A 14,824-nucleotide genomic window follows, 5' to 3' on the forward strand; every position below is an offset into this window, starting at 1 on the left:
AATTTTATAGGACGGCAATAAGGCCAGCGATGTTGTATGGCACAGAATGTTGGGCGGTGAAGCATCAACACGTACACAAAATGGGTGTAGCGGAGATGAGGATGCTTCGTGGGATGTATGGGCACACGAGAAAGGATAAGATTGGAAATGAGGATATCCGAGGTAAAGTAGGAGTAGCCAAAATTGAAGGAAATATGAGAGAAAATCGGTTCCGGTGGTTTGGACATGTGCAAAGAAGGTCTACTGACGCTCCGGTTCGAAAATGTGACTACGGGACAGAGGTTCAGGGCCGAAAGGGTAGAGGAAGACTTAGGAAAACTTTGGAAGAGACCCTAAGAAAAGACTTGAGTACTTGGATCTAACGGAGGACATGACACAAAACCGAGCGCAATGGCGTTCTAGGATTCATATAGCCGACCCCACTTAGTGGGAAAAGGCTTTGTTGTTGTTGTTGTTGTATCAAATATTCTAAGACAAAAAATGCAGGCTGGGAGGCAACCGTGAATCTTCAAAGCTTGAGAAAGAAAAAAAAAAACTCAGATTGCCAAACAGTTCAAGTGCCCACTATGCGCACCACCATATCATGACTATAGCAGCAACGACGGAGTCGAATAGCAGCGAAGTTGAACTAATCTCAGGTTGAACGGCGCTCGTGGCGGATATCGTCCTCTGAAATTTGTTTGAGTAACCAGTGAGAGAAGTGAGGGAGAGAGAAGGAGAGAAAAGAGATAGGACAGGGAGAGAGAAAAAGCAGACAAATGGTTCTCATCTAAAAACTATAAATTCTCACATTTTCTGTTTTCAACAAGTAAAAAAATTTCTTCAGTTAGTTTTTAGTTGTCTTCTTGACAAAAATATACCAAACAAGAATTCTTCATGATTTTTGTTTAAAAAGCTGAATTTGAGATACCAAACAGACCCTAAAATCTTTCACATGGACATCAGGATATGGTTCTAGCAAGAAGATTATGAGAAGGGAAGGGAGGTGAAGCCGGTCATTGCTTTTGACCTCCGGGCGCATGGTGGCTTGGGACCGAAAGCGAGGTAAAACTTATTGAAGATGCACTCGAGGTCCTCTATTTGATTGCTCCCAGCCTCTCACCCCGATATTACTAGTAACAAAATGCTACTTAACATTAGGGGTGGGCATAGTTCAGTTCGGTGAGGTTTTGAAGCCAAAACCAGAATGAAACCAAACTATTTGCTTCGATTCGGACGTTTTCCGTTCAATTTTTAAGAAAAAATACAATTTAAAATTTACACCTATGTATGCATTATGCATAAGACGGTCTCATTTCATTCATCTTAATATGTATTATTCTTATTCTTTGAGAAATTATCATGGGTCCAAGAATCAATGCATAACTGATGGTGGTTTTGAACTCTATTTCTATGTAATTGATTGTATGTCCAGCTAATGAATCGTGATCCTTTGTTAATAAGTAATTGCAGGGTTCTTATGATGAAGACTTCTATGCGGAGATACTGAACGATGATATAATCAAACTAGATGAATCTTCGGTGCATATGCTGCTCATATGATGCCGGTCGTTGCCAACAACTCAGAGCCTGAACATCAATCTCGACAACATATGCAAGCCATTTTGTCGCAAGAAGCTCCTTTCCAAGGTACTGCAAACCTAAGAATCCATTTGAGAAAGAGAAAGGAAAAGTTTCGTGCAGAGTCACAGGAATCTTCCAACTCAGACAAGTCGCCAAAAGGCTTTAGTGAATAGGATGAACGATCGACATGTGTTATTATATATATATATATTTTAGAAAGTATCTTGGGGTCCAAGAATGAATATTTAATCAAACGTTTATTAATATTTGCGGTGTAGTTCGGTATCGGTGCGTTTTCAAAAGTTAAAATCGAAATCAAACAGTCTCCTAGACTGCGGTTTGGTTACAAAACCGAAATTGTGTCAAAATTGACAAATCAAACCATTTGATACGATCCGATTTGATTCGTGTTTCGTTTTTGTTTCCAAGTGCCTCTACCTAACATTGAGCCGTGCGAATTTGATTATGGGCCTTGATAGAGAAGGGCCTTCTTGGGCCTATAACCAAGGTGGGCCCCTAGGGCTACAAAGGCGAAGAGGACAAGCAATAGACATGTTTCTCAATTTTCCACACAACCGAGTTTAATGTGGGGTGTTTACCAAAAAGTAAAGAGCTTAATGTGGGGTTTTTAAAACTTAAATACAAATTAATAAGAAATGGATGATCCCTTGTTTGATGAAAAAGTTGAAATTACCCATTTGACCCTTACAATTTCCAATCAGGAATCCTTGTTACATTGATACAACGTTCAAATAACAGGCCAAATTAAGGTGGCATTCTAAAAATTAAAATATTGGTCAAGACGTGACACCTTATCTCATTTGTATTGTTGTCACCTGTGAGCATCTAACTCAATTTATCAACAAACGCACTTGTGGATTCTTTTTATCATCCAATCTTCCCCAATTTTAGTCAAATTTTTAAGTAGTATATGCTTTTTTGGGATTATGACTGATATGGAATAATCGGGGATGTGATTCTTAAGTCATTTCAGCTTCTTCCTGGTCACAAGTTTGACTTCCATACCAGCAACGGGTTTCAAACCCAAGACCTCCAGTTTTTAATTTAAAAGAAGCCTCGCAATTGCCTTTTACCACTAGGCCACTGGCTCGTTGTTAAAATTTTCGGCTCGATACCTTGTTAAAATTAGGGTTGAAACACATTTTCAACACATATGATTCATTTATTTATTGCTTGTGTGACAGGAAAACGGAAATGAAAATGATACCCATACCTTGCACTCTCATTTCTTGTCAATATAAAGGATCGTTTGGCGGTGTATTTAGATTGGAAAGTTACCTTAGGATAACAATAAACGTTTATGATTGAGTTGGGCATAAAAGATTAAAAATAATTTTAAATTATAAAATCACAATTTGAGCGCCTCTTAGACAAGCACACAACATGTGATTCTTTGAGAAGAAAAAAAACTCGCATTTGGAAGAAGAAAAAAAAACAAAATTGATGTGTTTCGAACAAAGCGTTTTTTCCAAAAGTGTTTATAAGCAGAATTGATCTCCCAAACGCTAGAATAGCACAAACAATGCACGTATTCACGCTGAAATTGCAGCGAATGCAGGGCAAGGAAAAAATGAGCATTGTCCCAATGCCACTAGAACCACACGTATTATAATTTGTCTTTTGTCCCCCAGTTGGCAGAGTAAGACGGGACAGCCTCCCATGTGCTGCTGTGCGTATTGTTTGTTAAAATATGTTGACATCGAAAAACTCTTATGATTTTCGTAATAAGCAAGGGAGTCAACTCTTTAAATGCGACAAAAGACCGAAACTTCTACTAAACTAACCCCAATTAATTAACAATGATTTAACCATAACAACTTTGCACAACCTCGCCTCGTGTCAGAAGCTCGTGATTTGTAGTCATCGACTCATCGAGGTAGTAGGAGGCTGTGATTGCTAACGGAGCAGGACTTGCATAGTACTACAAATACACTGTTAGTGTGATGTTTCACGCCGTGTTTAATTGCTCTCTTGATAATGTCCTACATTTACCTCGGGGTTATATGATATAAGTACATTGCTGTTGTGATATCTCGTGCCGCATAAGTTGCTCAATAATGTCCTAGATTTACCTCAGTAACAACATTTTTACACGTTAATTTACCACCAAATGAACATTTTAACAGGTTCTAACTTTATCCAAAGAGAGAGAAGTTTTGGACTCCAATAGACGACAATGTAGCAGAAAGAGTCTTGTACTCAAACGTCTAAAACAGAAATGCACGTTCAGTTTTTGTCAGCTAAAAGTTTCCAAAACTCAAGGTCAATAATTGTAGTTCAAATGGAGTTCCAAATCCAAAACAGACGTTCCAACCAACAGAAACTGCCCAAATAAACTCAGTAACTTACGTCATCCGGCATTTTCCGAAAACAGGTCGGTAAGACGATCTCAAATCCTTCGTTCCCTTTCGGGTAAACTGATGAACTAACATGGTTTGGTACGACTCAAATGACTTGGAGCACCTCAGGTTCCACATAACAGCTTTAAGCTTAAGGTAAGGAACCGAGCAAACCCAGCCGGTGTACAAGAAAGCAATCTAACTACCACCTGGAGGATTACACCCATGCAAACAATTTTCTTGCAGGAAATACCGAAAACTTATACGGCATAAGACTAACATACCTAGACCGGCAAATTTAACCCGTCCTGGTCTATTAAGGGTTGGTGGATCGGATCGCATTGAGAGCACAGAACTGGTCAGTCTTGTAAGTATTAATAAGGTTTAAGATGACAAAGTTTAATTACTGTGGAAATGTGAGATGGCAGCTTGGGGCAAATTTCTAGCTTTAACCTAACTCACTAACTTATATGCCCACAAGGAATTGGTCTTAGTCAAATAACACCCCAATTGTCATAACTATGGTGAGAAGATAAGATGACATCTTCAAAATCCATTGACAAACTGTTGTGTGTCGCCGTGAAAATTCTACGATGCTCCAGTGCACGGCGTACACCGAGCAAAGTATGGTTGGATGTGCGGTGCAAGATCTAGCGGCCAAAATCCCGGTGCACGCTATACACTCACAGAGGTGAGTCTTTTTGTCTAACCATTTCAGGAAGAAGTCTCTACTCAAACATGAGTGCAACTCAGAGAAACCAAAATGTGATCAAAGTTACAATATAATTTTCATCCACAGCAATCCCATTGAGACAGAAAGATAACGAATATGAATAAATAAGGAGTTCCTACACAAATACAAATAAAAAAGGAAAAATTCAGAAACAAAAGACAAGGCAACTGAGATTCTTCCTCTGCTAACATACATGATTTGGCAGTATAAGCAACACTTGCAGAATCTCAAATCCCTTAAACGATACTATATATTGCTAATCATAATAAAACCGAAATCCAGAACAACATACCGCAAACCCGAATTCCTCATCCTCAAGAAGCAGAAGAAGGCCGAATTTCCTCCGCCTCCGAATTGAACCCATTTTACGCTCTTCCACCACCTACATTCCCATTTTTTTTTATTATCATAATCCAGCTCAAATCAGAGAAGTCACTGAATCAAATTATGGCTCGGAAAAAATCATTTCTGGGATTCATTCCTCTTCCCGATTCCTTCCCCTTCCCTCTCCTCCAAGAGCCTGCTGGACTCCTCGTCGGGCTGCGCGACCTTCTTCTGCGCATCCTTGGCCTTCAGAGCCTGCAATTTAGAGTGGTTGTAGTAGGCAACCCCCAAAAACGCGAGGCCGTAGCCGAACAGATTGATCGGGGTCACGGTGTCCTTGATAACGGACCACGAAAAGGCGATCAGGAGCCAATCTTTCACCACTCCGGCAACATTCATCGTCAGCGCCGAGGTCTTTCCGACGAGCAAGAACACGGCGAGATTCAGAGCAAATGCGCAGACAGAATTGGTCCCAAAAATCACGAAATCGAAATGGAAGCTCGAGGAATCGCGCAGAATCGGGTACTCGACGAAGATCCAGGGGACGAAGAGGAAAGCCAGACAGCAAGGTGCGACGTAGTAGAGAGATGTTATGGGGTTGAGGGTAATGCCTTTGGATGTGAGGAGGATCTGGATCAAGACAAGGCGGGTGGCCTCGAATGCGACTGCGCCGAGCTGGAGCATGACGCCCCAGGTGTCGAATCGGGCCTCTCCGTAGGCGGCGATGGCGACGCCGATGGAAATGGAGATCATGTTGACCATGGTGTCAGTCTTGAAGGACTCCTTTTTGAAGGAGACGCCAATGGAGTAGACCGCGACGGGCATGAGGGCCTTGAGCATCTGGATGAAGGAGACGGAGAGGTAGATGTAGGCGGAGTTGGAGAGCCAGAGGGAGAGGGAGTAGAGAGCGCCGATGGGGACGACGGAGGAGAGGTAGAGGTCGCGGGACATGGTGACGGGCTCGACGAGGCGGAAGACGCGGACGAGGAGGAAGGCCAGGGAGGCGCAGAAGGACATGTGGATCATGGTGAGGGAGATGGGGAAGGGCCAGTTGTACATCTTCTTGTCGAGGATGTATTTGTTGTAGACGATGACGGTGAAGGAGAGGAAGATCCAGATGGCGACGTAGGTGTAGGAGAGGAGGATCTTTTTTATCACCCCCTCGCTCAGGGAGCCACCTTTGCCCATTTTGGAGGTGGGTTTTCGCCGGTGGTGACGGTGGCGATGGCCGTGGTGGGGGAGAAAGGGAGAGAAGTGAGGAGGAGGAGGAGCAGGAGGAAGAAGTCAGATTCAAAGTGATAGAAGAAGGGAGTGAGAGCTGGATTTTAGTGAGAGAAACGGGGGTAATATAATAATTAAAAAATATTAACTTTGGGAGTGCATCTGGTGTGGAAGTTTCATTTTTTATTTGGTGTGGGAGGGGAGGTGCTATTTATTTAGGCTTTTGCGGGAAGAGTCTGCATTTTTGTGCAATTTTGCATTTGATTTTGAGGTAGTCACGATTTTTTTGGATTTGGATTTAATTTGTACTTTAATCGTGGGATGGGAGGGTGGGGGTGACAACTTTGAAACATATATATTACTGTCAGGCTTGCATTAACTTAAAAGATTATAGTGCTAATGCTTATGAGATTTTCTGTTCATATATTATTGTCACGTATTCATTAAAAGCATGTCTAACAGTCTAGTTAAATGCGAGGTTTTCATTATTTTAACAAAAAATGCAGAAAAATAAACTCTGACAGGCTAGCTAATTGACTACCAATCTTAACTATGTGAATAATAATTAGCTAAATTTAGTTAGGAGGAGACAGTTAAATTTTTGCTAAACATTAGACTATAAGATTGTATTGTTTGTAGGCTTGAGAAGAAAAAAAAAGGTTTGGGTTGTTAAGTTTAGGAAAATCATATTAAAATATTTTAACTTAAGCTAAAATAGTTAGTATTGTTGGATGTGATGACTAGCCAAATTAATATTTGGGTCATTTGTTAGCTACAATAACAAAAATTTAACTAGCATTGTTGGAGATACTCCAACTAAACATTAGATATTGCCATAAAAAAAACAAACAAAAACTAACATAAGATATTATATTTGTTTTTAGTGATGAATCTTATGATAAATACAAAATGAAACAAGAAAATATACATTTACCGTGTCAATAATAGTTCCCTTAAAAATATACACATTTAATACTTCAATATGATGACATTTTTCTTCACTTGTAAATAAGATGTCTCAAACTGGAATTCCATAAATAGCGTATTCGATACAAATTTCTTTCACATTTTAGTGTAAATATATCGTTATATAGAATAGAATAAAATAAAATAAAAAACAGATTACAATCACATATTACTACAATTTAGTAATATTATTGTGCATTTATAGAGAAGTCTTATGATTGAATCTTGTAAATCAGAGTTTGGTACTAATTTATCCACGCTATCTCTTGATGTAAATATATAAATTTGAAAGAAAAAATCAACAGAAAATATAAAAACGTCACGATCAAAATTTCTAGTGCACACAATTAAATGCCTTCCCAAAAATGAAAATCCAAACAGCGGCGAGCGTGTGGAATGAATGATGAAGTGAATTGAAATGTGAGTTTCAAATCCGAACGAAAGGGAGCATAGATTCGGATTTAAGGAAGCAGATCACAAGTTGCTTTACGCGACCTTGTATATTGTAAGTCGTTTGAATCCTCACGTGGGCTGCGCCACGTTGACGATCTGCGCCACGTGACCTCAGTATTCGGTATTCCTATTCAATTCAATACAAAACCGCAACCCTTTTTCTCTATTTTTGGGTCTGTGGGCTTTCGGGTACGGGCCTTCGGGTACGGGCCTTCTTTTTCATTTCTTTCTTTTTAACTCTTCATCAGGGTTGTTGTCGGTGAGAAAATTCCAAATAAGGGGAGGGGATGTGCCTTATTGGGAGGGTTTATTGCATTTCTTCTTCTACCTGGTCCACATAAAATAATCATTGCATTGTTCTTCCAAAATAAAAATAATCATTGCATTTTTTTGCTATATATATGCGGTTTGATTGGGAAATGAAATCACATTATTTTGGCAAGAGAATAAAATTGATAACAGGCGGATTTAAACTATATTATTATATGATTGATATCTGATATATTGTAAAGCCTACCCCATTCATACACCTTTTAATGTAAATAGTATCGTGTATCACCAAAAAAAAAATATTACAACGAGACCCGTCCAGATCCTAAAACCATATATATCAAATTTTAGCATGAGAATAGTACTAAAAGGATTATTGTTAAACCAAATACAAAAATGATTGTAAATATGTTCTAAATTTACTAATAGATCAACGGTAATATTTGTCTCTATGTATATATGATTAATAGAAAATGAGGAATTTGATAAAGAAGATCTCACATGTCTTCTTAAATAGTCTTGATTCTCCTTGGTATTCGAATTTGATGTTGAATTGCCTGAATTACTAATTTCCCTAATGGCTAGTTGCCCACCAAAACCCTTGTTCTTTCCCCAATTATTTCATTTGAAAACTCGACCTGGATTTTGACAGGTAACCAATTTGTGATGCGGAACGATCCCAAGTGCTTCTTGGTTGTTAAGTTCTTCTCAAATTAGGATTAATAGTCAGGCAAATATGTGTGATTTATTTGTGTTTTTTCTCTGAGCATTTTTTTCTGATATAATTCATTAATTCTAATAAAATAACTATTGAATAAAAGAGCTTAATGCAGAAGAACTTTTTAAAATGCTGAGCTGCTAGGCTGCTGAACGTGTTATATCACTTACTATAAAGTTATATAAACCTAGTGCACTATGCATCGATGAATAAATTACTTGTAAAGGCTTATAAAAGGTTAAATTACTCTTTATATAGCTAATAAGTTTTATGGTGGAACCTTAATTTTTTTCATAATATCATAGCGTGTTAGTCCACGTGTGAAGCTCAACGGCCGCACGTGCTTCACGTCACTCAATTCGTGTTGTCCACGTTTTTTGTTAGAACACACGTGTGAGGGGATGTGTTAGAAGTGAAGGTAAAAAGAGTCCAACATTAATGAAATGAGAAGCCTTGTAAGAGTTTATAAGAGGTTAAGTTACATTCTATATTGCCAATTAGCTTATAACTATTGCTTTTTAATAAGTTTTTAGAGCAACTCCAGTGTAGGAGCCCTCCCCCCAAGCTATTCACTATTTAATCCACCCAGTGAACAGTCACTGCCCTTAATGAATAGTGCATTCCCCTGGCAATTGCCTTTTGCATCTCCACCCCTACACTGAATAGCCCTAGCAATTGGTAATAAAATATTATTATTTTTTTTATTTATAAAATAATACAATAATTTTATTTGTAATTTCGGATAAGATTTTTAATCGTTCTCGTTGCGTCACGTCTCATTATCCGAAAAGCCAATAGCAATAAAAATTTTGTATTTTTGTATTTATAAAATAATTCAAAAGAATTTTATTTGTTATTTCGGATAAGATTTTTAATCTTTCTCGTTGCGTCATGTGTCATTATCCGCAAACACAATTATTGGTGATGGATGTGAAGCGTTGTTTCGGTATCCTCCAAGCTCGCTAGGCGATCATCAGGGGTGCTGCCAGATTGTTTGATGTAGAGTCGCTTCGATCCATCATGATAATGTGCATCATTCTTCACAACATGATTGTAGAAGATGAGTACGATTATGAAGCCGTTGATGAATATGAGCTAGACATGATGAACAATTCAAGAACACATATATATTGTGCTCATGACACCACCGATGAGCCCGTGCAACATGAGCCATTAGAAAGGGATGGACGTTACAATGAAAGGATCATTCAACGATATACTGCACTTTAAAGGCCATATATGCACAATGCCCGCCAATTTGACTTGATAAAGCACCAGTGGGAATTGAGGGGTGCTGAAGATACTTAAGTTCATTAGTGTTTGTTTTTATTTGGTGTGTTTATTTTATTTTATGTGGTGTGTTTTTTTAGTTCATTTAGTGAGTTGAAATGTAATTTTATTTGGTGTGTTTATTTTATTTTATGTGGTATGTTTTTTTAGTTCATTTAGTGAGTTGAAATGTAATTTTATTTGGTGTTTGTTTTTTTTTTGGTGTGTTGATGTTATTTTATTTGGTGTGTTTAAATGTGTTTTGGATAAAGTACTAAATTCAATAAATTGGAAACAACATAAAATACTAAATTCAATAAATTACCAAATGAAATAAATATACTTTTAGTTTAAATAAAGTACTAAATTCAATAAATTGGAAACAACATAAAGTACTATATTCAATGAATAAGAAATTACAACCCAAATTGATTGGAAAATTATGGGTTCGTGAATGGATAACCATCACCTAACCAATTTGTGGTGCTAGGATGACCTTCTCTTGTCGTGCTAGGACCATCTCCTCTTGCTCTCGCTTCTCTTGCACGCCTCCTTCGCACCACGTCCGCTTTCTCCGACTTCCAAAAATATTTAGAGTCTAGAGACTTCCCTTCTAAAGGCTCATTCATAATGTCACGATCTCGTTCAGCCATTCTTTCTTCTCTTCTATGTTCCCTTTCTTGCCGAAGTAGTTCTCTTTCTCTTTCATCAGCTTCAAATTTTTTTCTCAAAAGCTGCAGCTTTTGCATCCTCTTTAGCCTTATCAGCCTCAAATTTAGCCATTTCCCAGGCCAAATTCAATTCACCTTGGCGGACAAGTTCTTCCATATACTTTGCATAATCATTCTTGGAAGCATTACCTTTTCTCTTTGAAGCCTTCTTACCTTGAGGCCTAATTGGAAAACGGGTCAACCCCGACGCTTGTTCAACGGGGGGCGTTTCAGGCACTTCTTCATAATCATCTTCATCATGATCATGTGAGGCATGCTCGGGTGTAGAGTGTAGAGGGGTGCTGTTCATGAAAACTTATGGACTGACATGCACAACTTTAAATTTAGGACAATCTTTGACAATATTCCAACATTCAAACCGGGTGAATGTTTTGTTTTTGCTTTTGGTTTTGGCACCATACCAAGCTTGTGCTTGAAGTTCCTACACAATGCGGGAGAATAAATAATTATAATGAGAATAGGTAACAAATAAATAATACAAACAAATAATTATAATGAAAGTAGGTAACAAATAAATAATACAAACAAATAATTATAATGAAAGTAGGTAACAAATAATACAAACAAATAAATATAATGAAAGTAGCTAACAAATAATTATAATGAAAGTAGGTAACAAATAAATAATACAAACAAATAATTATAATGAAAGTAGGTAACAAATAAATAATACAAACAAATAATTATAATGAAAGTAGCTAACAAATAATTATAATGAAAGTAGGTAACAAATAAATAATACATACAAATAAATATAATGAAACTAGCTAACAAATAATTATAATGAAAGTAGGTAACAAATAAATAATACAAACAAATAAATATAATGAAAGTAGCTAACAAATAATACAAACAAATAAATAATATATTGTTACCTGATCCGCTAAATTTTCCCCACTTCGAAGATTACCACTAGCTTGTGCCAAGGCGTCTCTCCACGTACTAAACGATTGACTAAGTAATTTCCAACGACTGGACATCGATTCTTTAGTTCTTTGCCCACCCATTTTCTCAAGATAATTCGTATGAATAAGACTCCACATTTCTCGCAACTGCATTTCATTACCCGTAATCGAATCATGAGTAACTTGAACCCAACTAGTACACAACGCAACATCTTCAAGAAGCGTCCAATTCATACCTGCTTGAGTAGTCATTTTGTTGGAAAAAAATTGGATTGAAACTTTGAGAGAAAGATAGGAATGTGGTTGAAAGTAGTTGATAAAATATGAAATTGTGGTGTATGGTAGAAGATAATGAGAAGGTATTTATAGAAAAGTAAAATCAAATTTTTTTTATAATTTTTCATAATTTTTTTTTTGAATTTTTAAGAACTTTTTACATTTTTTTAAAAATTTTTATTCACCTAATTAATCTCTGCCATTGGATTTTAAAAAATTTTAATTTCAGCACTCCAGATTGTGCCACGTGTCACAACGGTAACATTTTATATTTTTAAATTGTTTTTTCTTTTTTTTTTAATTTACAAAGCCTAATAATGTGGACCGTTGATCTTAGATTAAACGGATGAAATTAAATGAGATTTTTAAATGTTTTTTACCGTTGGAAATCCAACGGTCCATAAAATAGGACCGTTTCAATCGAACGGACATGGGGAAGCCATGTAGCTTCCCCAACGGTAACTTTTCACAACTAACGTTGCGGGCCCCAGCCCTGTTTTTTTGTCGGAAGACTCGCGCCCACGCGGGTGTGAAACGCACGCGCCTGACGCAGCCCTCGGGCTCTCAGGCTGGCAATCCTCGACGGGCCTGCTCCTCGGGCCTCGCCTGTCGCTCGAGCTTCCCAACGCTGGAGGTCATCCCCTCAGCAATTTGCTACTGTTTGGAGGCCTGGCCCCCGAGCAACCTCCCCCGCTGGAGGTGCTCTTAGGGTAGAGATTTTCATACAAACAATGTGAATTACTAGCAAGGCCCTTTCTAATTAAGAATCTTAATTATGAATTAAAGACTTAATTATCAAGATTTTGGAGTCGATACTGTTATTTACACTAATATTGTTTAATTTAACCACTTGCATAACCCAACAAATGATAAGTTGTCAAGTTTCTAATATAGAAATTAGTGCCTTCTCGAGATTAATATGAAATTGACCGGTCAGCCAGCACTCAAACTGTCAAACAAGTCCAAAATTTTGGACAAATGAAAGTGAAGTCTACGTTTGGACAAATGAAAGTGAAGGCTACGCTAAGAAAGTTGCAGAGCTTAATTAATTATTGCTTTGGAAATGTGTGTTAGGAGACAAGAATCCTTTGCAAAGAATGTAACTTCATGAAGTGTCAATTATGTTAGAAGAAAAATGTTTATTCCGTTCATATTTAGAAAAGAAATGGTAGTATCCTTGGGTTAGAATTTTGGGTTACAAGTTAAATATGGTAACGTATGGGGAGTTGTTAGCTTAGAATCATAACGATTGGGAAGATGTGAATATGTGAGGAGAAATTACACTTTATATGATTAAATTTTTAGAGTATTAATAATAATTATAAAGATGTAAAGAAATGTCTTACATTAGAAAGTTAAAAAAATAATATTATAATTGCTTAATTGGTTTTTATAAAATAGCTTAAAGCTGATCAAATTACCGTACTTTGTTGTTCTCTATTCTCATTCTTGTGTTTACTAACAATCAATGATTAGAAATAAATGAGTGATTCTCATTTATCTGTTTACTAACACCAAAAGAATGATAAAAATAATGCATATAGTGACTATCCCATTCCTTTTAATGGTAAGTAAACATTAAGAGCATCTCCAACATGTGCGACTTGGTTTGGGTCATTCGGCCCCCATCTTTGTTTGTGCGGGTGCTGAACAAGGACAGACTACCTTGCCCACCTAGTTAGTTCTTTTGTTGGTTGTAAGGGATGGCATGGTTTTGTTTCATGCCCTTCAATCTCCCTTAAGCCATCTCCAACCGAGCCGACCAAAGGGTTATAGGCCAAAACATAGTTTGTTTTGACACAAAACCTATCTCCAATTAAGGTTGGGCTAAAAAAATTTAGGACCCACCATGCCAAAATATAACCAAATGGCCAGAGGGCTGGGCAAACTTAGACAGTCAGCCAACCCTGAAAGTTGGGGCTAGTTGTGATGCTACTTGACGTCATATAGCCTTTTTTTAAGACAAAATAAAAAATTCTAACTTTTTCCAATAAATACCTAAGTCATTTCCACACCATTTCTCACATCATTTTCACCCTTCCATACTATTTTACCTCATTTTAATGTCTAAGTTGTTCACATGCAAGTAAAATTAAAATATTTAATAACATGAAACTTAAAACGACATTTAGCGATAAGTAGCCCTCAAAATATGTCCGGAAACCTTATTTTAATATGGAAGTTTAATTCAATAAACCGACAAAATTACAGACCAAACTTAAAATAATAAATTATTGAGGGGGCTAAAAAAATAGCCCCCTTCGGTTGGGGATTGTATATAGATATGGTCTGACATTGTTCATTAAAAAATAATTTCTTGCAAGGCTATAATCTGGACAGAGGCCCTTCAAGAAATTATTTTTTTATGAACAGTGCCAAGCCATATTTATATATCATATCCAACCAAGCGGGCCAAATGGTCATAGGCCAAAACATAATTCGTTTTGACACAAAACCCATTTCCAACTGAAGATGGCTATTTTTTAGCCCCCTCAATAATTTATTATTTTAAACTTGTTCTTTAATTTATTAGTTAATTGAATTAAACTAACATATTAAAATAAGGTAAGATAGTATGGAATTGTGAAAAGAATGTGAGAAATGACTTAGGTATCTATAGAAAAAAAAAATTAGAATATTTTTTTTTTAAATTTCATCTGAAAAAAAAAATTCAAATTCCAACGGCTACATGACATCAGCTAGTCGTTGCTAGTTGGCGTCAGGATGACGTCATGTTATCGTTGGACTGGATTGGGTTTACCCAAATCGGGCTAGCTGGTTAACTTTCTTTGGCTACCCTGCAAGCCTTGTGGCTGATTTATGGCCTAATGGATCCCGCAAGCCTTTTGGCCCAACCCTCGGTTGGAGACTGCTTTTGTGTCAAAACGGACTATGTTTTGGCCTATGGTCATTTGGCGGCTCAGTTGGAGACGACCTTACTTCCAATTATTTTCCTATGCATTTGCTTGCCTTTAGTGGCTTTCTCGTTCTATTGGCTTTGACCCTGACAATGAAATATTCCCAGTTATAAAAAA

General features: G+C 37.3%; 1 protein-coding gene across 1 annotated transcript; it reads right to left on the minus strand.

Annotated features, from left to right (window-relative positions):
- Positions 1–4,730: 4,730 nt before the first annotated feature.
- LOC103456187 (probable sugar phosphate/phosphate translocator At4g32390) lies at positions 4,731–6,519 on the minus strand. The gene has a single exon (XM_008395842.4). The coding sequence runs from the start codon at positions 6,166–6,168 to the stop codon at positions 5,119–5,121; it is 1,050 nt and encodes a 349-aa protein (XP_008394064.2). The 5' UTR covers positions 6,169–6,519; the 3' UTR covers positions 4,731–5,118.
- Positions 6,520–14,824: the final 8,305 nt, after the last annotated feature.

Source organism: Malus domestica, chromosome 15 (genome assembly GCF_042453785.1).
Source record: "Malus domestica chromosome 15, GDT2T_hap1".
NCBI classification, from domain to species: Eukaryota; Viridiplantae; Streptophyta; class Magnoliopsida; order Rosales; family Rosaceae; genus Malus; species Malus domestica.